Genomic DNA, 24744 nt, shown 5'->3' with positions numbered 1-24744 from the left:
GAAACAGGGTCTTGCTAAGTTGCTGAGGCTGGCCTGGAGCCTGGGTCCTCCTGTCTCAGCCTCCCAAGTCCTGGGATTCCTGGCATGCTCTACCATGCTTGGCTGCACTGTCGACCTTCTTTTGCTCTCTGTCTGGGTTGGTGTCTGGCAGCAGGTCCTCCTGGTCAGTATTAGTGAAAGTTTGATGATGGGACATGAATGCTTTGTCAGCCATCCCAGTAGTGGCAGGAGTAAGGGAAATGGAATTCATAGATTGTTTTTCTCACTTTATAGATGAATTCATTAGAACTATGATTAACAGAGGTTTGCCTTTTATCTATGGCTTCAAATTTGAAAAAATGGAATCATGGATAAAAGACAATCATCCCCTTTTTTCTAGTTTTTAGTTCTTTTTCACTCTTATACTCTAACTGAATATTTTCACCCCTTCTGCTCATCTATTTGTTGGTGACTTATTAACTCCATATCTGTTTCATGCCAGGTTCTATGCTAGGTGTCATCTATTCTTTCTGTGAGATGTCCTTTTAACCCATCTCATTACTCCAACATTAACAAGTAAGTTGTTTAGATAATTTTGACTTATCACTTATCTACACAGTAAATTGTTTAGATAATTTTGGTCGGGAGTCACCCTGGTATGGGGGATGCAGCTAGGCTGTGGGGTCAGACAGTGCTAGGTCTCACACCTTTGATTCTCTGTATGCATCTGCTTTCGTATGCAGTCTCTGAAGATTGGCTCTCTTCTCCATCTTTGAAGATTAAATGGCAGTTCTTGAATTTTTGTATATCCCTCAATATTAACTGTGGAGACCAGCTAGATGGCTTCTGTCATCTTGATTCCAAATTCATGGGAAAGAGTCTAATTGGCTTCTCCCATGTAATGTAGAGTCTGACCTTGTTTTTCATGTTTAACCATTGACTTCTTAAAAGTCTCATCCCTTTTTTCTTTCTTTAGTGCCATATCTGAGCGGGCTGATAAGGCAGCCTTAGAGTTCACGTTTTCTGGTGCCAGCAGATAGTTTAAACCTCCCAGTTAGCACAGTCTTTCCCCAGTCCTACTTCCAATCCCTGTGAAGGCTTAGCCCACTCCTACTTTGCCCAAGCCAGTCAAGACCTGCTAATACTACCTGGCTCTCCTCAGGAGTCCCTTGTGAAAGTGAAACACCTTCTCCCAAATTGCCTGGCTAGTGGATGGAGCATCATCAACCATAAGATCAGAATCGTATTATAAGAAGGGGGGTCCATCTTGATTTTTAGAGGACTAAGGAATGCCCAGTGTGGAGCCAGTCAACCATGGTACAAAACAATCCAGTTTCTGGGTGTCCTCCTCTGTAGGTACAGGGAAATTATCAGGCGAGGGAGATTTTTAAAATTTTATTGTAGATAGAGGGAAATTATCAGGAAAGGAGTATTTTTAAATTTATTGACTACAAAATTTGTTGAGAGCTTACTCTGTGCCAGGCATGATTCTAAGCTAGTGATTCTAAAATTTGAGTGTGGAACTAAAATGACTTGGAGTTCTGGGTGAACAGATTGCTAGGTTTTACCACTAGAGTTCATGATTCACTAGGTCTGGGGCAGGGCTTGACAATTTTCCATTTCTAATGAGTTTCTAGATGATGCTGATGTATAGGGATCATACTTAGAGAACTGTTGTTCTCAAAAAGTGAACAAAAGGTTATAGTAGGTGATAGATAATAAATTTCCAGCACAGTCAATAAGAAAACTGTTTACTGTCAGAAGATGTTAAGTGCTTTGGAAGTAGGGTTTGGTAGGGAGAACCAGAAATGTGAAGTGGAAGAATGGAAGGTAGATTAAAGTATTAAGTGGGTAACCAAGGAGGTGAGATTTGAGCAGAGACTTGAAGGAGGTGAGGGAGTGGCTGTCTGGGGTCAGAGCATTCTGAAAAAGGAACAGTTTGAGCAAAAGTCCTAAGTTTTTCTGAAGTGTATCCATTTTGTTAAATAAATAGAAAGGAAGCTAGTATGGCTGAAACAGAAGGACCCATGTAGTAATCCGATGGGAGTTGATGGCCATCGTGACAGTAGTTGATGATATGAGAAGTGGTCAGATCCTGGACATGTTTTGCAAAAGGAACTAACCAGAGTTCTTGGTGAAAATTACATGAAGATAAAATAAGTAAAAGGTGCTCACAAGGTATTAGCTGACTAATGGGAAGGATAAAGTTTACATGAACAGAATGGGGAAGGTTGAGGGTGGTATAGATTTGGGCTAGGGGGAGATCAGAAGTTCAGTTTGGGTCATACTAAATAAGGTAATGAGGCAAAATATGTGAATCTGGAGTTTGGGAGAGATGTAGGGGCAGAGTAGTTAGGTGATAATTAAAATCATAGGACTGGATGGTATCACTATAGAAACGACTGTGGACAGAAAAGAGAAGTTCAAAGACTAAATGAGGCATGCCAATGTGAAGAGAGTGGGGAAAAAGAGCAGGAGCTAGCCAAAGCAACTGCAAAGAAAGATAGCCTTTAAAGAAAAAGCAACAAACAGACAAACACCCTAGGGTGTCGAGTTCTGGAAGCCATGTGAAAGTTACGTGTGAGAGAGGAGATATCTATTGTATTTAATTATCTCATTTGTCTGTTAATGCTTCTTTCTTGTTTTAATTTTACCCCCTCTTAGAATCTATTGGCATTTCACTACCAGGTTCATCATTCATGAGACATGCTTATATCATGCCACTGTTAAAAACTGCATAAGGTCTCCAGAATTTATAAACCTTAGTGTTTATGATAAAAATCTTCTCTTGTTTTATAATGTTCACTAATTCAACAAGTAATATTACTTAAAAACTATTTTAAAATGGAGGAAGAGCCAATGGTAGGTTCACCAACTACTGGTATTGTTCACGGTAAATCTTAGAATCATAGGGTATTTTAGTTATCACTTAGTCCAACTGTTTTATTTGACAGATGTAACCCAGAGAAGTGACTCACTTACCACTCTAGCACTCAGCTCTGCTCCTTTCACTGTCAGCCTCTCTAAAAATATACAGCTTCTTATTGCCCTTATTTCCTCATTTACAAAATTGGTGTGGTAATGGAGCGCACTTCATAGAGCTGAAACGAGGATTCAGTACACTAATGTATGTACTTAGGCCAGTATTTGACATTTAAAAATGTCTCACTTGATTTTCAAGGCCTTCTGAAAGAAATCATATCCCATTTTACCTCTCCACCATATTGTCTCTTAATTTCAGAGTCTGATCCATGCCTCCAGTTTCTCCTAAATACCCCGTGGTAATTTCTACTACTGGTTCTTCTCAGATTCTACCCTACCTGTCCCAGTCTGAATCCCATCCTTGCCTCCTCCTTGAAATCTCCATTCTCCTAAAGCCTCCACAATAGTTATATTATTCTTTGTAGTTTTTCAGTGATTTTGTGTGGTTTATATTTTTAACTTGATTTCAGTCATACAGAGTATGAGGCCATTCCCCAGCTGTGAGGAATCTACTCCTTCAGTGCTTAGCACAGAGTAGAAACTTCAGAAATGCTTATTGGTTGTTTATTATGAGTAACCATTTGGCAGATTGGAAAAGTTCTTGCTCTCATGTGGAAAATATTCTAGTAACACGTCATTTGCATGTTTACTTAAGTGAACTTATTTATACTTTATCCCTTGCCTATTTCCATAAAGGATTCAAAGCAGCATATAACTCTTTTGGTGAGATTTAATATTGTTATTCATACTGTTATTTATTCTATTTATATATTCAATGTGTTTAAATAATTCATAGCAATATCTTTAAAGAAATATAGTCAAGCAAAAAAAAAATAAAAGGTAAGTTGATGATTTTTTTTCCTAATGAGCGCCTAGTCTTTACCAGTAAAATAATTAATTTGTCTACTGTTAAATTTGTTAAGCTGAAAAGAAACCATGACTTCTTGGAAAGCATTTCTGTTTTATTCTTTACTCTTTTCAGTGGTGGACCCTTTGTTGCACAAAAGCTTTGAAAGTGTCAGTCAGAACCAGAAAAGAATGAAGTCTATTTTTTATACTGGGTTCAGGAAATCTGATTGTTTCTCTTGGAACAGATTGTTCATTATAACAGTATCTATAATAAATGGAGTGCACTGCCGAGATAGATGAAAATGAAATTAATTTGACTCAGATGTGATCTTTGTTTTGCTTATGAGGATTTGAAACATCCTTACAGAGTTTCAAATTTCCATGCACTTTTGAAATAAAAGAGATTTCAAAACGTTTCTGTCTCCTTTACTGGTGCCCATCGGCTCCTCACTATGGTGCTCTTGAAGAGAATGGCAAATGGGAATAGCTGTGTGTGAAATTAGTGTGTGGATAGGACCGTATTAGAGTTCTTGTCTAAAATAGACATTGTACGGAAAAATACATCGCATGTGATAACGTGCTTTTTGTTGCAGACGGCCTACCAGACTGGGAACTACGAGTTAGCTAAGAAAGTTTTCTCACCGGTGTGGGATTATTTTGTTGCTTCACCAACTCAGGATGAACAATCCATTGTTTGTTTAAGCAGTGTAATGACGATTACTCAAAGAAGGTAATTAGAAATATTATTTTAAGATATCAATTTGCTTACTGAAGCCTTGAATTAGTTTGTTTTCAATTTCATGTTAAAATAGTCCATGTAAAACTAGTTCTAATCAGACTTATAACAAGAGTGTTAAATTCTAAGCCCTTGAACCTTTGCTAGAAGCTTCGTTGCTTAAGTCAGAAAAAGCACCGAAGGTATACGGTGAAGATTATAGAATAAAATACCCAATACTAACCAAAGTATTGTCAGTTATGCTAGAAAATACAAATAGTTTCTTAAGACTCTCTTGACAGAGTAAAGTCGGGTTGGGATTCAGGTGAGTGTCTGGTAGATGGACTGATTGACCGTGAAGACTTTTCCTTTGTTTGAAGAGTCCTCCCCCTGATTAGATGATCAGCAGTTGCAAACAGGCTGGTAGAATCCATATAAAATGGCAGACTGTCTTTGACTTTACTGCCATTTTTCCTCGGAGGCTAATGCAGATATGCGTGAAGAGCAGTCTCAGAAATGAGCATTCGTATAATTTCAGGTTTCCTAACAAGTTCAAAGACAAGAATCTCCCTCTCTTATTTGTTAATGCCTTGCCTGGGTTTCCTTTAATAAGAAGACAAAACCTTTCACTTAAAGAGCATAAAAATGCAAATGGTGGTTGAAGCAAGGTATTGGTATTGCTTATTTACATTAAAAATAATTCTATTTTAATTAAGCAAATGTAGACTTAGCATTCAGCATATTCAGGAATGCTAGGTGCTATGGGGAAGGACTTGAGAGACATTTTAGAGGAGAAAGAGACAGGACTTAGATTTTATGTAGCTCCTTGGTTAAAAAAGCAAGAAGTTAAAAGTGACTGGGATTACTAGAATTAATGGATTGGGAAGCCTGTCATGTTTACTAAGGAGATGTGAGAGATGGAACAAGTGTTTGGGGGAACAAAATAAACTTAGTTGGGGGGGTATTTTGAGTTTGGTTTTAGAGCAGCATGCCCTTATAGATACAAGATGCAGCAGATATATTTAGTACTGATACTTGGTAGGTAGTCAAGGCTGGAGATAGAGATTTGAAAATCACTGAAATCCTGACTATGATCAAGTAGCTCTTAAGGAATGATTGAAACGATAAAAGGCTGGGAGCAAACTTCAGGCATTATTTACATTTAAGGAGTAGAAGCAGGAGATGGAACCAGGAAAGGCTATTGAAATGGAGCTGCCAAGAAATGAAAAGTCAGTAAAATGTATTACCAAGGTAAGTGAGAGTATCACGGGGGACTGGCCAGCCATGCCAGATGCTAAGGCGAGGTCAGGCTCAGTAGAACTCTACAGGGTGATTGCGTGGGATGAAAACCAAGAGAAGGCATTTAGAGTTAACAATTAGAAGGGTGTCGATAGCCTGGCATGGCGGTGCACTCTTGTGATCTTAGTACTTAGGAGGCTGAGACAGGAGGATCGGGGTTCTTGGACAGTGTCAGCTACTTAGTGAGGCTCTTTACAACTCAGTAAGACCCTGTTTCAAAATAAAGAATAAAAAATAGGGCTTGGGCCGGGCGTGGTGGCACACGCTTATAATCCCCGCGCTTGGGAGGCAGAGACAGGAGGATCGCGCAGGTTCGAAGCCAGCTGCGTGCGCTGGCTTAGGAGACCGTTTCCAAATTAAAAAAAAATGGAAAAATAGGTCTGGGAGTGTAGCCCGGAGGTAGAAGGGCTTCCAGGAACCCCAGTTCCACCAAAAAAAAAAAAAAAAATAGGGCTTGGGATGTAGTTCACAGATAGAATGCCCCTGGGTTCCATCCCCATTACCAAAAAACAAAATAGAAGGCTGCAGATGAATCGAAGAGAGCCATTTCTGTGGCCTGACACATCAGAAACCAGATTGTTATTGGCTAAGAAATCAGTGAAAATGGAGGGTAACAAAGTGAAGATTACCCATGTGGATGGAGCTGGGTGGTAAAGAGATGAGGGAAGTAGACAGAAGCTTGGGAAGGAAGGTAGCCTTAAGGGAAGAAGTTTGGAGGGTGGAAGGAAAGGAGCCAGTGGAGAGGGAGAGAACCCAGCTGCAAGAAAATGCAGGTGGTGGCGACGTGGTGATAGAGCCAGGAGGATGTACAAACTCATGGGCTAGATAATGGGGGGCTTAGAACATTTCCTATGAGGAATGTATACAAAGAGACATCTGAGATAAATGAAAATGTTGCTGACAAACATTAAGGATAAGTCAAAATCATGTAGCATGAATTTGTAGTGAAGCTGAGCTCCTTAATGGCTATGGGCCCTGTTTGACTCATCTGTAATTCCCAGGGCCCTAAGCAGTATATTGTGTGTAGTAGGCTTTTAGCAAATGCTAATTCAAACGAAAGAAAAAATGAATGAGTGAAATCCATCAATAAATTAGTGATTGTTGTGGCAGGGGTAGAAAAAGTAGGCAGTGGGCTCTCTGCAAGTTCAGGCGAATGGATCATTGCAGGAAGTCAAGAGGTCATAGGTGCTGCAAAGAGCTGCTGAAAAGACCGATGAGTCTGAGCTGGGTAGGAAGGAGATGGAGCTGGAGGAGCTACGTGGACTGATTGCATGTGACGGTTGCTGGAGGTCTTCGTGACGATGAGGAGGAAGTTCGGTTTGAGTAGCAGGAGAGCTAAAATTTTCCAGGAAAAGATGAGTTCAGACTTTAACAAGTTGGTGATCATCTTCAGTTTAAATTACTGATGTTGGATTCTTTCCTTTTTTTGCGGGGAATAGAGAAGAGATGGACCTGAAGCTTGAATGAGGATTTGTCACCAACTGGGCCTAAAGGCAAACATAGAAATACCGGAAACAAAGAAGGAAGGTTTTGTAGATTTCACAGCTTTGCCAATGGTTGGCACTGTTGACTGCAATTTAGAAACGATAATTAGAAGTAATCCCAGAGTTATTAAGACTGTCTGGCTCTTTAACCATAGCTGAGTTTTCTTTAAATGATCTTTATTTTCAGAAAATTTATTACTTAAGATAGTGGGCTTTTTTTTTTTTTAAGCCTTGCTTACAGAAAAAAAGATGAGTAAACATGCCAAATAAGTAATTTTATATTTCTACCTATAACATCATTTCTCTCTTTTGCAGATTACATTCAGATATTTTGGCAGAAACATCTTCAATCCTCTTATATCTTTTTCTTAGAAATATCTTTGTAACAAGTGACATTAAAATTAAAGAAGAAAATCTTTTCTGTGATAATATTAAAGGCAATGAGGTTTACCCTCCTCAACAAGTAAGCGAGTTAAAGTGACTACGAGCACGTTGTTTTTACTGTCTTTGTTCTTTTTGGGTGATGTGTCTTGTATTGCAAATGGACTGAAAGACTATTGTATGAATATGTTGCTATATTTGATATTCCACTGAGTTTGTCTTTTTTCTTCTTTTCAATGTAATTTTCCTCCTGTGCACAAGAGTAGTATACATTTCAGAATTCAAAACTGTATAATGTATAAAGTGAAACTCACTTAATCCTACCACTTCTAAGAATACTCTGATTTTATTTGCATATGTTTCTCTACTTTTAAAAGTATGACATAATATATATATATTATATATAATTTATATATATATAAAGTTATATATATAACTTTTATTATTTATAAAAATGGGATCTTGATCTATTTGTTGTTTTACAGCTTTTAAACACTTTTTATAATATATCTTGAACATATTTTTATGCTGGTATGTTTATCAACCAGTGTTTCAGTCTTTTTAATTATAACATGACATGTCCACACAGAGGCAAGAATTTAACTTATCTTTTATTGTTAAATTCTCAGGGGGCTTATAAACATTGCTTTATGCCCATCTGCAACCCTCTTACTTTTAATAAGGATCTTACATTAGTTTTTCATTCTAGTTTGAAGCTCTCCCTTCCGTTTCTCCCTTTTCTTCTTTATTTACCTTATATCTGTTTGTTGGTTGGTTGTTTTGTTTTCGGTTGATTTTTTGTATCCATCCATTTATTCATCAGTCAGCTAATAAACTGTTAATAAAAGACTGTGTCAGTTTCTAGGGATAAGAAAGAGAAAAACAGACTGTCTGTTGTTGAAGAAAAGTTCACTGTCCAATTACAACCGTCATCTAGCTTCTATTACATCATACTCAGTTTCTTTCAGCATGGCCAGTCTGAAAGTAATGATAATTTTATCATGCTGCAGTGAGTTCCAGAATGCTAAACTACCATTTTAGTAAAAAAACAAAAAAATCAGTTGTATAGAAATTGCTGGTTATCCCTCATATGGTTTCCTTGTACATAATATTGTATATATATATCGAAGTCTTTCACTAGTAAAGGGAAAGGGAAAGTAAAGAAAGGATGCCTATTCTTTTTAAGTGCATTTAATCCTAAAATCTTAACTTTACATTCCTTTATCATTTTTATTTAAGAAGCAAAAACATAAGTAAAAGAAATATGATAGTTGGGAATGGTGGCTCACACTTGTAATCCCAGTACTTGGGAGGCTGAGACAGGAGGATCCAGGTTCACAGCCAACCTCAACTACTTAGTAAAGGCTTTCTGCAACTTAGACCCTGTTTCAAAATAAAGAATGAAAAATCAGGCTGTGGATGTAGCTCAGAGAGGTAGAATGCCCATGGGTTCAATCCCTAGGACCACACATACACAAAAAGAAGTATAATAGATTACCTTGTTTTTCTAAAACTTTACCAGTTTCTTATGAATCAAAAATGGAAATTTGAGTCTGGTAATCAATTGGGGGTAATGATATTTTAATTATTATTTGCTCTAATTTATGTTTTTGGAGGCTACACTCTTCTAACATTAAAATATAGACAATATTTTTTAATCTTGCTGCTGCTAAGGATTGGATCATTTCTGTTTCTAGTGGCACAGGTATTGTTTTACAAAAATTTTAAACATAGAGTGCTGTATACATATAGTGTTACTGGAGAGTTAGAATTTTTTCTCAGTTTAGATTTTTTTTCATGCCAGCATTCATGTTGATAAGTCACAAGGATCACACTTCCTACATTTTATTCTCCTTTCAGACGTATTAAATCAAACACCTGATGTTCAGTTTGCCTGTTTCTTTACAGATTGCTCGACTGATGGAGTGTGAGAGAATATTAGTGGCACTAGAACTCAGCAACTTCTTAAATGATCCCAGTTATGCCCTTCAAGCTGTGACTCAGTGTTATGGACTCCTTGCTCCTATAATATATCACAATATTGTTTTAGTACCTGCTGTGCAGGTAAGGCTATTCCCCACTACTATAGAAGGGTACTGTTATAAATACAGTTCCGTGATTCATTGAGAAAAGCAGTATATCTCTTACAAGTACAAATTGGTCAAGAGCAAATACACAATTTCAGGAGTTAATTTACAAGCATTTTAATAAATTATATATTTAAGAAAACATAAATCCTGGACATAAAATGTGTTTCTCTTGAAAACATTCAACCCTGTTGCTGTATTGTTTTAGTTTTGAATATTTAGTTTTTTTTTTTTTTTTTTTTGGTGGTGGTACTGGGGTTCCTGGAAGCCCTTCTACCTCCAGGCTCCACTCCCAGGACTATTTTATATTTTTGAAACAGGGTCTCTTACGCCAGTGCGGCTGGCTTCGAACCTGCGCGATCCTCCTGTCTCCGCCTCCCAAGCGCGGGGATTACAAGCGTGCGCCACCACGCCCGGCTGAATATTTAGTTTTTATGTTCTTGTAGTTTAAGAAACAGCAGTATATATTCAAAGCATGATATTAAGTATGATATTGGAAAAAGTATAGTGAATAACCTAAGAAAACATAATTGATGATGGAGGAGTTGGGATTTGTGGATAAAGGGTTGAAGAGGTCTGGCTGAAGAAAATGCATTAGAGGTACATGGCTTCTCAACAAATCACCATAAATTTAGTAGTTTAAAAGGACATCCAGGGACTATTTCGGTTTCTGTGGTTCAGGCAAGTGGATCTAGTTGGGGTTATGTTTTTCTGATCTTATCAGTCTAAATCAAAATGTTGGCCAGGACTGATTTTATCTAAGGCTTGAGGTTCTTTTTCAAGTTCACTGGTTGAATGGGTATTCCTATTCAATGGAGTGGGGAGAATGAATGACCATTTTTAATAAATGGTGGTGAAATAACCTGGATATTAATCTGAAAGAAAATGGAGTTTAATATGTATTTGTGTCATATAAAAAAGTCCAGGTGCATTAAAGAATTAAATGTAAAATAAGGCAAAAGAATTAAGGGAAAAAACATCCCAGGAGATGACCTGAACAATCCAGTGTTTGATGGAAACCTTTCTTACTAAGAAAGAACTTCTAGAAACAACAAGAAAGCTATTGTACCAAAAAGGTACAAATATTGTAGAAAACTTATGAATTTGGAAAAAAATATCTTTGAAGCCAATGAAGGGTAAATATATATAACAAATTAACAGTTGCGGTGTGTTTTGCAAACTGACAATAACCTGATAGAAAAATCGGCATAAGATATGAATGAGAACCTTCACAATACAGCAAATCAGAGTGGCTGGAGACATATGAAAAAATGCTCAGACGCTGAGTACTCATAGAAATGCATATTAAATTAACAATGTAATAAGATCTGCAACTTCTCTTGTGCAGAAAAGGTATGACAAAGTCATTCTCATTCATTGATGGGGCGAATGTGAATTATTGGAAGCTTTTTGATTTTTCTAAAGCAATTTTAATTTTAATTAAATTGAATCTAATTTTAAACAGAATTAAAACAAATATATCTGATAGAATAATTCCTCTACTAGTAATTTATCTCATAGCATAAAATTTTAATAAAATTAAAAATGCATTTATCTGACAAAGCATTCCTGCTATGTTATTTATCCCATAGAATAAAATCACTAGTTGATAAAAAGCTACTCCTCATTTCACCCCTGGTGCCGCAGTCCACATGTCCTATTTCCTGGGGACGTGGTACCACAGAGTGGCCATTGATGTAGAGTGTGTGTTGTGTCCTGGAGGAGGGGGCCTCGTCCTCAGTGGAGATCATCTCAAAGCTGGTGTTTCTGTCACTACTTACAGCTGCTACTTGTGTGTGTATAAGGGAGTTTACTGTGGTGATCTTGGTGGTGGCAGGAAAGCTGCTGTCAAAGAAGAATGACAATAGCGTTAGATCATCTATAAAACATGACATCAGCCATAAAAGTATGCAACATAAAATCCTGAAAAGAGCTAAATGAATTGTGTTTGAGCCACAGCAAATGATATGACGCAGTCATTAGCAACAGTGAATTAGAGCTACGCCTGTAGGTTTGGAAGCACTTTTCACAAGACAGGGTTTAAAAGAAAGATGAAAAGTTAGAAAAGTGTGTATAAATCCATTTCATTAAAAAAAAACAACTTTTCTTCTCTGTATGTCCACACACACACACACACACACATACACACACACACAAATGACTATAAGAGCTTTGAGGAAACTAATAGGGTGTTAGCAGGTTTGGGGAATATGTGGTGTGGTGGCAGAGGGTGATCATAGGGGAGAGAAATTAAAAGGGCATTAAAATACTTGCCATTGTATTGTAATAATAATAATAATAATAATAATAATAATAATTAATAAAATGGTAGCTTGAAGCGATTAATGTGTCTCAAGCAAATGAACATCCATATATAACTTGTCCTTTGGGATAATCTGGTTGACAAATGGATTGCTACAATCTCAAATCTACTTTGGACAGTAATATTGTACAGAATTGTTTAGCAAGTCTAAAAGGTAAGCTAAAACATCTAGCTTTTGGTCAAATTTCATGACTGTATAATGTGAAGCAAAGTCAGTAGGATGTAAACCCCAATATTAAATGATTTTGGAAAATATAAATGTTTGGTTTTAATTTGAAAAGAAACTGCTAGTTCTAGTACTTGGAATCATTGTATAATATTTAATATGCTGTATAATCCTATATATAGTTATTCAAGAGCCTCCTAAGCCTACATGTGATAGCTTTTTAATACTTGAAATATCCTTCCTATATCTTTTCTGATACTTGTCAAAACATGTTTTTATAATTATTTGCATACTTATTTTATTCTTTTTTTTGTGGTACTGAGGATGGAACCAAGGGGCATTCTACCTACAACCTACACCACCAGCCCTATTTTTTATTCTTTATTTTGAAACAGGGACTCACTGAGTTGCAAAGGGCCTCACTAAGTAGTTGAGGCTGGCTTTGAACTGTGATCCTCCTGTCTCAGCCTCCCAAATGCTGGGATTACAAGTGTGTGCCACCACGCCAGGCTTATTTTGTTATTATTTTTTTTGGTGGCACTGGGGTTCCTGGAAACCCTTATACCTCCGGGCTATACTCCCAGACACCTACTTTTTATATTTTTATTTGGAAACAGGGTTGTCTCTTAAGCCAGTGAGGCTGGCTTCGAACCTGTGCGATCCTCCTGTCTCTGCCTCCCAAGCGTGGGGATTACAAGCGTGCGCCACCATGCTTATTTTATTCTTTTAACTAGTTTTCAAGTTATTTCCGATAAACGACTCATCTGAAAATTAAATATATCAATTTTATTTATATATATTAATTTTTACATAATTATCAATAATTACTTATAACAAATTTTATGGCTTAAGACACATGATTTTGAATATAATATTTTATGAATAAGGATATTTTAATACAAAAATCATTGTGCTTCTATTTTTCAGATCTTGATAAAGTGTATAGTGGTTTTGCAAGGATTGCCAAGTGTTGTCCACTCAAAGAAACATATTTTCAGTTTTGAAAGTGTACAGCACATGATAGCTTGTTGTATCTTCTATATAACAAAGGTATTTAATTTTTTCTTCTTTGTCTAGTGTCATAAAGTTTAGAAGCAGTAATGATTTAGAGAGGCAAATGACTTTTAATCAAAATAATTAAGAGCATTAAAAAACAATACCTCAAAGTATTTTAACTTTGTATTTAAGTAAAGAATGTAAAGTCTAAACATTATAGAAGAGTAGTCTGTTGTTTAAAATTTTTTTGTGTGTGGTACTGGGGTTCCTGGAAGCCATTCTACCTCCGGGCTACACTCCCAGACCTATTTTTACATTTTTATTTGGAAACAAGGTCTCCTAAGCCAGCACGCGCGGCTGGCTTCGAACCTGCGCGATCCTCCTGTCTCTGCCTCCCAAGCGCGGGGATTACAAACGTGCGCCACCACGCCCGGCCTGTTGTTTAAAATTTTGATAAAATTGTGGTGCTTCACAAACCAAATCTCGATATTACTGACATATCAGGGTATACTTTCTAGGCATCACATATGATTACATAGAACATATATTTTAAAACCCTGAAACATTAATTACATCCTATTATAGTACCGTCTATCTGCATACCAGCTTGTCAGGTTGTAATTTCAGTGGAACCTGCAGGTAGACTTGAAGTTTCTTAGCCTAGGAGTTGACTTAGCATAGTAGGGCTCGAAGATATCCAGAAACTGGATATCTTCAACTTGCTCAATTACAGGCAGTTGTGATGAAAGGGTCAGTAGAGAAATGAGTAGTATGATAATCTCCTCAGCTAGACCTGAAGAAAAGGAAAGACTAGGTAGAGTCCAAGAATGATTCTAAGGTTGATGTGCTGGATCCTGAGCTCAACAGAGGACAAACTGTAGAGGTGGGTTCAGACTGTATCAATTTACAGTTATATATTGAAGATCTAAGCAGGGGGAGGGAGACATAGGCAAAAGTCTGGTGAGAATATAGACGGATTTTTCATTTTATCTCCTTCATTCCACAAATATTTGTTGATTCTCTATTGTATCAGGTACTGTTTGGGGCATTTGGCATATGCCCAAATAACCAGAGAGAACTTCATAGTGGCTGTAGGAAAAGAAGAATAAATCATGGACAACACCAGCTTCCTAGCTTGCGTAATGAGTGGTTGGTGGCAACACTAACAGGGACGCAGAAAGTCATCAAGGAAGGGCTTCACCAACTGGGGAAGGCGTCACCCTAGGAGACGAGACTTAGATGTGCTTTAAGTAAGAGTTGCAAACCCAAATGCCTATTGAAACCAAGCAGGTTAAATAGTCTGTGAACTGGTTGGATGTTAGGCAAGGTTTGTTGGATCCTGAGGCAAACTCACCTGTAGGCATTAAAATTCATTCACAAAATAAACAGAAACAACAGTACTCTGACTGAGCTTGTGGGTTATGGGAGACAGAAAACACATACACATATAAAAGATAATTCCATGAAGGAAACAAAAAAGCAGTTAAGCGAGAGAAGTCTATGAGTTGGGCCTACTTTAGGATAACCCTACACACGAGGAAAAGTAGACCTCAGACTAGTAGAGCTCCATAGTGGCAGAGGAACTGCTTTGTAGGCAGGGCATGCGGAATCATGTGGGCAAACATACCTAGAGGCTCACGGCCAATTTCAGCCTACAGTTGATCAGGCTAGTTTAGATGGGGTGGAACATTCACAAGGAGCAATAGATTTCCGACCTACCGACTTGAGAGCTATTGTAAGAGGTCTGAACACCCATAGGAGTGTAGGGTATTGTTTATAAACTGAATTCACACATATGCGTTTGGCTTTATTTTTGCAAATGTGTGAAAACAGTTGAAATAGATAGGTACATTTATTGTAGCTTTTAGTTAATGAGAAAAATTACTAGAGAAATGGTATTGTTGCTCAAAGGCTTCTGGGAAGACTGTTTATTGACAAGTAAAGAGGTAGAGGAATTCTGAGTAGATGACACACATACCTGGCTTCTTCTTCTCAGTTCCTATTTTAGTCCCGAGCAGGACTGTTGGTAAAGCCTGGATTGGTATCTTAGGCCAGGAAATCTGGGAGAAGGGCATGTTATGGGACCTCATTTACCTGGGAAAAAAGAACGAGCCAAGAAACTCATGGCAGAGAGGTGGGCTTCTTTATTCTAAATGCATGGCTCAAAGACCAGCATTATGTGGTCCTTCAAAGGCTTTAGTGTTAGAACTTAGTGAATATCCTCAAAGAAGGGCCATCCACATCCGCCTGCCTATTTTATGTGGTTCTCATAGGGCCTTCCTGACTTGTTCAGAGGTCCAAAAGAATACTGCATAGGTGGGCTGCTTTGGCCCAGCACTTTACGTAGGACTAAAGCTTACCTCAGTGGAGGTCTAGCGACAGAGACACTTCTGCCCTCAGCAGCAGAGAGGTCACTATGTACTGGCTATTCATAGCCTGACTTTAAGAGCAGAAAATACTATTTCTTCCTTTGCCCACTGGTTTACCACCATTGGAGGACATCTGTGACTTGCTATTTAAAGATGTTGAGGGGATACAGTTATTACCAGGGAGATAAAAGTAGTAGTTTCCTGAAGAGCACTTAGTGTCCCAAGGGAGGAAAATCAGGGTCCAAACCAAAATAATTGTGTTATTTATTCTCATCATGTTGGAAAAGACCAAAGAAGACTTGGTACAGGGCAAGGAGAACAAAACTTTCAGAGCAATCTGATGATCCCAAGTCAACAAAACAAACAAAAATTAAAAGAAAGAAATCTCTGTAACTGAAAAAAATAGCCAAAGGTTATAGTTATGGTATTTTCTGAATCCAATCAGGAAGCTCAATAAATACCATACGATGCTGAGCAGAATCATCTAGAGATGGTAAATGAATTTGAAAGGCAAATCCAGAAGTCTTAATATGAAAATAACAAGACTTTAGGGGTAGGAGAAGAAACAAATGGAGAAATGACAGGCTCAATGACTACCAGGCAAGATGAATGGAAGAACACGTGTGTAGAGAGATACTGGTAAAATTCCTGAAGTCAGAAAAAAAAATAAGAGCAAGCTTTAAAGTTTTGAGACTCAAAGAACAAGTTATTTGCAATGAAAAGGGAATCAATTAACTTCAGAGTTTTTATCAGCAACACTAGAAGTTAAAACACCAAAATAACGTTTATGGAGTCCTGAGGGATACAGACCAAGGTCCAAAAATTAATAACCAGGAAAAGATAACATTCATTTGTCGGGGAAAAAAAATAAACATTTTTCAGAAGCATTCGAAAAGTATTCTGTTCTGGTACTTATCTGAGGAAAACACTTGGGGAAATACAGTCTCAAATGACAATGGATTCAGAATAGAAACCCCAAGATAGAGAAAGACAAAAAAGGGAGGAATACGGAGCGCAGTGACTCTTGCAATATACATATTGTTGAAATTAAATGGATAATAATGACATGACTAGAACTCTGTCATCGCAATGCTAAGTGGGGATTTCTGAAAGAGAAGAGTTATCCTTGAAAGACAAACTTGAGAGTAGCCTAGAACTTCCACCCTGTTTGGGATAGGGCAAATGTGAGGAGGTAGATTCTTGTATCATGCTTATGTGGAATTATTATTTTCACGTAAAAATATATGCCATATAAAATTAGTATTCTCTCTCTCTCTCTCTCTCTCTATATATATATATATATATATATATATATATACTGTATAAATAAAATATATTAGTAGATATATACTCTCAGGAACATGTCACCATGATCAGAGTGTAAAGCCTGGAGGGACTTCAAAATCGACAGACAGGAAAGATGAACAGGGAGGAATGGAGAGAGGTATCAGGAACCAGAGAAAGCTGTGGGGAGGAAAGGCGGTTAATTCAGCAAAAGTAAGAAGAGGGGGAAAGATGGTATAGAAGATAGAGAATCAAGAAAAGTAAGTCTACTAATCATTTCATCAGACGGGGATGATCTGGAGCTGAGTGTGGGTCCACACTGGTAATTCTAGTACCTGGGAGATGGAGATGGGAGAATTGCAGGTTTGAGGACAGCCTAAGCCACATAGGGAGACTCTCAAGCAACCTAATGAGACTGTTTAAAAACAAAAAGCAGGCTGGGAGTGTAGCTTAACAATAGAATGTCTCTGAGTTCAATCCTTAGTACCTCTCTTCCCCAACACATATATACAATGTGGATGATATTAGAAGACAGGGACTGTCAGATGGGCTAAATATTCAGATCATAGTATATATTACTTTAAGAAGGAACATGACTAAGACAAGTGACAAACAATGGTTTAAAAATAAGTGGATAGACAAAGCTACTTGGCAAATCCAAACAAAAATCAAGGAGGAAAGTGGCAATTTTTCTATCAGAAAAAGCACCCATTAAGATGTATGACCACAGTGCACCAATAAAAAAAAAAAAAAAAAAAAAAAGGAAGAAAAATCAGAGTGCAGGGCCCAGATCATTAATCAGGACAAAGAGGCATTAGGTAGTATCCTTCACATCTGTCTGTCAGGTGACCCATCCCAGCATCTCTGGGGCATCTTGTCACTCGGCAGTCAGGATAGGCTCATTGTCAAGTTTTAAAGCCCAAGTCTGGCCCTCCTTTTGGTTTCTAGCATTGTTCCTTACTCCCCCCAAAAATCAAATCTGAATCAAAACACAATTTAAAATTTTTAACAGCAAATAAAAGGAAAATAATAAGATTATATGAAAAATGCCACAAAGGCATTTGATAACTCTTAGCAACCTTTCCTAATAAAATTTCTAATAAGTTAGGAATAGAAGGAAGCTGTTGAATAATGATGAAGACATTTACTCAAATTTTACAGCAAATATCATACTAAATGGCAAATTTCTGAAGTCATTTCCTTAAAAAAAGCAGGCATAGAAAAGAGATGCTAGCTCTTAACTGTGAAATTCAGATATCAGAAGCTCTTTCTCATGCAATAAAAATATATTTGAAAAGCATAATCTCTTTGTAATTGTAGCGGTGTCAAGAATCCATGAGAACCTGGTAAAGATTATTTGAATTATAAAGAGAATATATAAAATGATTGTATGTCAGACTTTTATAAACTGATAAGGTTTTTTTTTTCTATACCAGCAATAATTAGTTAGAAATTGAGAGGGTAGACTATATCATTTATAGTACACAATATTTAAAACTTTTAACAAAGTGTCAATGAACCTAAGTAAAGAAACTGTGAAATCTTATCAAGGGATATAAAATAAGATTTGAGCATATGGCAGGCAGTACCAAGTTCTCAAACAGGAAGATTTACTGTCAGAGAATGTAAATCCTTCCTAAAATAACATTTAAATTTAATGCAATTCTAATGAGAATTCCAATAGGGCTTCTCTGAAACTAATTGGAATAATTAAAAAGTTCTCAATAGATATTAAAATTTGCCATAAGGCCACTTTAATAAAAAATGGCATTAACAGAATAGTGGGCAAATAGTTCAGTGGAATCCAATAGAGTTCAGGAATAGCCCCAAGTCTACAGGAGAAGTTAATATATTACAAAGGTAGCAATTTAGTTCTTTGAGAAAATGATAGTTTATTACAATAATTTATTTAACAAAAGATACTAATGTAACTATTTTTCTCTTTGGTGGTACTGAACCCAGGGACATTCTACCTCTGAGCTATACCCTACTCTTTTTTTAATCTTTTATTTTGAAACAGAATTTCATTGGGTTGCTGAGAGCCTCAGCACTTGCTGAGGTGTCTTCAAACTGTGGTACTTTGATCCTTTTATCTAGTCCTTCCAAGTACTGGGATTACAGGTGTTCTCCACTACATCTGGCTTGACTACAAATAAACAAACACCCTGTCTCACACCACAAATAAAGTACAGGTGGATTCAAGAATGTCTGTAGGACCTTGGAGTCAGGGAATATCTTACTCTACAAGGCACAGAATACACAAAAAATATAGGTCATGAGATTACATTATACTTAAAATGTTTTTATGGTAAGACATCATAAGTAAAGCTTAAGGGCAAATTTTAGGCTGGGAAAAATCTGTGACATATACAGGATTATTACTACTTTTTTTTTCATTGGTACTGGGGATTGAACCTGGGCCATTGTTCCGCTAAGTTACAACCACAGCTCTTATAACTTTTTATTTTGAAAAACAGAGTCTCACTAAGTTGCTAAGTCTGGTCTTGAACCTGTGATCCTCCCATTTCAGCTTCCCAAGTACTGGTATGTGTTATGAATACTTGAGCTGAATTTTCTCCAAGCTGATATGTTGAACATTGCCATTCTAGAAGCTTCCTTTAGATTGGCCTACAATTTCAGAATCTTGAACTAATCCAGATTCAAATAGTATTAGATTTTCTCTTAAAATATGTGAAGATCAGTTAGTCAAACAGCAATGTTTACTTTATCTGCTCTGTTAAAAAATTGGTAATATTTTCAGATGGCTCAATTGTTTTTCTTAAGAAGCACCAAATTTCTTCCTAAAAGTCATTGAAATTCCAAATAAAGTACTACTTCTGAGAGTCGTCATGTTAAATGTTTCATCCTTTTTGCCTTGTTTTACATTTGCTGTGCTAAACACCTGGCACACTCTTTGCTTCGATTCATTATTTGGTATGGTGAATAGAATTATTTATTGTTCTGATGATTAGAAAACTCCTCATTTACTCTTTTATACTAGCATATGGAAACAAAAGGAAAAGGTTGTACAGTTCTCTTAAGCCTAGGACCTAAGTATATCAGAAAGCAAGATCAGTAGAGTGGAAAGCATATATTCTTAGCTCATTTCTGTTTTCTAGTAACAAAACTTTCTTCCTCTCATATACACTTTATAAGATTGGACTGTTGTGCTGATCATTCAAGGCCCTACCAGGCCAACTCCATCTGCCTTATACAAATTTTATGTCACCATTTCTGTCTGAGAGTCTCTTCTACATTTGGCATTAGTTGAGCACATTGCTCTGGTCCCATAAAAATATTTCTACTTCTCAGCATTAGGTGGGTCTTATTAGATCTAGATAACCACTCACTTTTTTTTTAGCCCCTTTATGTATTCCCTCCCTGCATAGGCAAAAACAGTTACTTACCATAAACACTGACTTATGCAACTTATCAAATATTCCTACACATAAGAAGTTCATATAGACTACTCTTCGTATCCCACAGAGCTCACAATTACTGTGTTTCCTTCCTCTGGTCCACCATTACAGCACAACATGAGTAAATCAGATATCTGACCAGGGAAGCCTTCTTGGAGTTGATCCTAACACCATGGTTTTAATAAGCTGTATAAATAAGGTGAGGTTAGGTGTTCTGAGAAGGCATAAAGTCCTGAAACAGGATAGTGTCAGAAGTATCCTGGGATAAGTATTTAGTAAGATGAAACTGAAAGAAAATGATTGGTGGAAGATTACTCTAAAAAGTGAGCGCCGGGCTAGAGGAGGCAGAGGAATAACCGCTGGCAGGAAGGAATGTGAATGAGGACAGTAGAGTGGACCTTTCTTTCTGTGATTACAGTGTGCTTCCCCCAGGGTTCTGGAAGAATCTGCCCAAACCAGCTCAACTTCAGCCAGGCCCTCTACCAGAGTGTCTTGTAAATCATCGATTGATGATTTACAATGATTTCATCAATTGATGAAGACGTTCTTAGGGGACATTGATGTCCCCTAAGATACCGGGAGGTCAGTTATTGTGCCACTTCCAATAGAAATCAACTCAAAAAAGAGGTGGTTAAATGGCCTTTGTAACAAAACAAAGAATCAACTTGGTTTTAATATGATTTTGTAAAAATGGAAATACTTTCTTAGTACTTAAATTTCTATTGCCAAAAGGCATATGGCTATGTGGCCCAGGGAGATGAGATATTCATTATTGATGAGATTATGAGATCATGTTATTAGTCCTTTATTTTTTAATTTTTTTATTGGTGCAGTGTAGTCATATAATTTAATGGGGTACAGGATGGTAGAGGCATACATGTATACATCACTCATTTAGCCCTTCCCCAATTTCCACCCCATTCCTTCCCTCCTCCGTGTTTGGCTTAGTGATTGACTTTGATATATTTTTTTTATTCTGTCGGCTCTCTGTTGAGGTTCTTGATCATTTCCTTTGCTTTACAGAAGTTCTTCAGTTTAATTCAGTTACATGTATTGATACGCCTTTTAGTTTCTTATGCCTTTGGGGTCTTTTTGAAAATTGTTTTTACCCGTGTCTATGTGTTGGAGTGTTGGACCTATGACCCCTTCAAGGAGTTGCAATGTCTCTGGTCTGATTTTCAAGTCTTTGATCCATCTTTTTTTTTTTTTTTTTTTATAGAAAAAACTGCTTTATTTATTTATTTATTTTTTTGCTGATTCTTATATATTCTTTTTTTTAAATTGGTGCACTGTATTCATACATCATAGTAGGATACATACTTTTGTAGACATACTTGCACACTTTTCCCAGTCAGCCCCCACCCGATCCCCACCCCGTTCTCTCCCCATCCCTCCCTCCCATGCTTGGCTTAGTAGTTGACATCTAGTATTATGGCAATTTATCTAAAATTAAAAATGGTAATCTCACATAACAATTTAATTTGTCTGATACCAAGCTTTTGATGACTTAAAGATGACATTTCAATATTTCTTTTTGCTTTCTTTCTTACCAGAGAATATTTTTTTTCTATTTTTTAGGTGAAACTATCATATATTTACATATTTATTTTTCAGAAAAAAATCTATCCTAATATGGAATATGGACTCTAGGTACCCAAAACGATCATGAAAAAGAACAAAGCTAGAAGATATATATTTTCTGATTTCAAACCATATAAAGCTACAATAATTGAAACAGTGTAGTACTATTCTAAAGGCAGATATATAAACCATTGGAGTTAAATAAAAGCCTAGAGCTAAATTCTTCCCTATATTGTCAAGTTATTTTTGACAAGGTTTCCACGAATATTTGGTGGTGGAAATGATAATCTTTTAACTAAATATTGTTAAAAAATAATAATTACATGGAAAAGAATAAAATTGGACCCTTACCTAATCCCATATACAAATATTAACTCAAAATAGATAAAAGACCTAAATATAAATCTTAAGACTATAAGCTTTTAGGAGAAAATCTGGGTCATTAAACCTCACAACATTGAAATTGGCAGTGATTTCTTGGTTATGATTTCAATGGCACAGGCAACAGAAGCGTATACAAACTCCCTAAAAAATAAAAAAAAAATATTGTATATCCAAAGACAATGTAAACAGAGTTAACAGTTACTAATAGAATGGGATAAAATATTTCCAAATGCTATATTTGAAGGTATATTAATATTCCAACTAGAGATCCTAAAAATTAACAACAATAAAGGCAAACAATACCCTTTAGAGATAGGTAAAAGACTAACATAAATAATGAATCTCCACAGATAACCAATCTTAGTTGTCTGTTGGATGGAAAATCTTGTTTCTGTAGTTCTGGTGTGTGTTACCTATTTCTTCTTTGTAGTTAATCTCTTTGAGTATTTTCTCTAGCGCTGGTTTTGAAGACATAAATTCCTTCAGTTTCTGTTTGTCATGGAAGCTTCTTATTTCTCCATCTAATTTGATAGAAAGTTTTGCTGGGTAGGATATTTTTGGCTGGAAGTTGTTTTCTTTCAGAATTGGGAATATGTTACTCCAAGCCCTTCTGGCTCTCATAACTTGGTTTGGGAAGTCTGGAGTGATTCTAATTGGTTTGCCTCTGAATGTCACTTGGCCCTTTGCTTTTGTTGCCTTTAAGATTCTCTGCTTGGCTTCCACATTGGTCATTTTGACAATTATGTGGCGTGGGGATCCTCTTCTCCCATCCTGTCTAAAGGGAGTTCTATAAGTTTCCTGGACCTGTGTATCAGCCTCTTGCTTGATGTCTGGAAAATTTTCTGCTATTACTTCCTTGAAGAGATTGTTGATCCCTTTGGTTTCACTTTCTTTTCCCTCCTCTATTCCAATTATTCTTAGATTAGCTCTCTTAAAATGGGCCCATATTTCTTCAATATCAGATTCCTGCTGTCGGATATTTTTTTCTAGATTAGAAACTATGCGTTCATTTTTGGAATGATCATCTTCTAAGAGCGAGATTCTGTTCTCCATGTGGTCAATCGGTTGTTTGTGCTTTGAATTGAGGCCTTTACTTCATTAATTGCATCCTTTATCTCTTTTTGGCTCTCTCTGAGTTCTTTTCGAAGCACCTCTATTATTTCTACAATTATTTTCCTGATTTGATCTTCTAGAAATCTCTGATTTTCTGTTTTATCGGGTTCTGATGTTGTGGGGTTGTGGGCATTCATTGCTCCAGTATTATTCCTCTTTCCCATGATTTTGGAAGTTTGTGCCTTCTCTGGGTTCTTCCCTTGGGTCACTATGACTTCACTTAAGGTGCTCTGGATCTCGAGTCAGTAGTATCTCAGACCCCACTACCCCTTTACTGGGTTGTATCACAGAGTCTCCGACCCAGAGAGTCGATAGAGGCTGCTTTAGACTGTGGGTGGTGCCAGGTTGGGTGTTCTCCTATGGTGTGATATCTCTGCCACCGCCCCTCCCCCACTGGGTCAAGTCCCAGCGAGTACAGTACTGGGATTTCTCCTCTGTGGCCCGCAATTTGACTCACTGTTCTTGAGTGCGCAGATATAGCTGTACTGGCCTCGCTGAATTTGCTGCTGCTGCCGCCGGTGGCAATATGGCGCCGCTGCTACACCCTCGGCTATGGGGCTGGCTTTTTCTTCTTGGTTTTGATTTCTACTCTGAATCCCTGCAGCGTGTGCTGAGCTCAGCCACTGGGAGCTTTAGACGCTCTCTGCTTGGAGAAATCCTGCCTGGCTGTTCCGCAGTGGCTCACCTCGGCTTGCTGTAGCTGTCCCGTGAATTCGCCGGTGCCGGCAATATGGCGCTGCTGCCGCTTCTGCCGCGTCCTCGGGCGCAAGGCCGGTTATCTCCTCTGTGGCTCTGTTCTCAGTCCGCTTTCTCTCTGGAGCCTGGTGATTTTTTGTTTCACTGGTGATGGTGTTTTCTGGCTATGAAAGGCGCTGATTTTGTGGTAATGGAGATTTGTTGTTAGCGGGGCTCTTAAGCCCCGCTTTTCTCGGTCGCCATCTTCCCGGAAGTCTTGATCCATCTTGAACTGACTTTTGTGTAGGGTGAGAAAGTGGGGTTTATGCCCATTTTTTGCATATGGTTAACCAGTTTTGCCAATTCCATTTGTTGAAGAGACTTTCTTTTTTTCAGTGTATTTTTTGGCCCCTTTGTCAAAATCAATTGGCCATAAGTGTGTGAATTTTTTTCTGAGTCTTCTACTCTCTTCCTCCATTGGTCTTTCTGTTTTGTGCCAGTATCATGCTGTTTTTTTTTTTTGTTTGTTTGTTTTGTTTTGTTTTTTTTTTTTTTTTACTATGCCTTTGTAGTAGAGTTTGAAGTCAGGTATTGTGATGCCTCCTGCATAGTTTTTCTTGCTGAGAATGACTTTGGCTATTCTGGTTTTTTGTTGTTC

The 24744-nt window shown here is 37.3% G+C and overlaps 1 protein-coding gene across 1 annotated transcript in view; it reads left to right on the top strand.

The window, feature by feature from the left end:
* The window catches only part of CFAP54 (cilia and flagella associated protein 54), a gene marked incomplete at both ends in the record, with an annotated part of 316371 nt that overhangs the window by 82893 nt on the left and 208734 nt on the right, over positions 1 to 24744 (top strand). The window contains 4 exon segments of the mRNA XM_080704815.1: positions 4404 to 4540; positions 7624 to 7771; positions 9598 to 9753; positions 13193 to 13315. Coding sequence (XP_080560941.1) covers positions 4404 to 4540; positions 7624 to 7771; positions 9598 to 9753; positions 13193 to 13315 — 564 coding nt within the window.

Source organism: Muscardinus avellanarius (genome assembly GCF_963383645.1).
Source record: "Muscardinus avellanarius genome assembly, chromosome: 11".
NCBI classification, from domain to species: domain Eukaryota; kingdom Metazoa; phylum Chordata; class Mammalia; order Rodentia; family Gliridae; genus Muscardinus; species Muscardinus avellanarius.
Note: the sequence above shows the minus strand (reverse complement) of the source record. Positions and strands in the feature narration are given on the sequence as shown.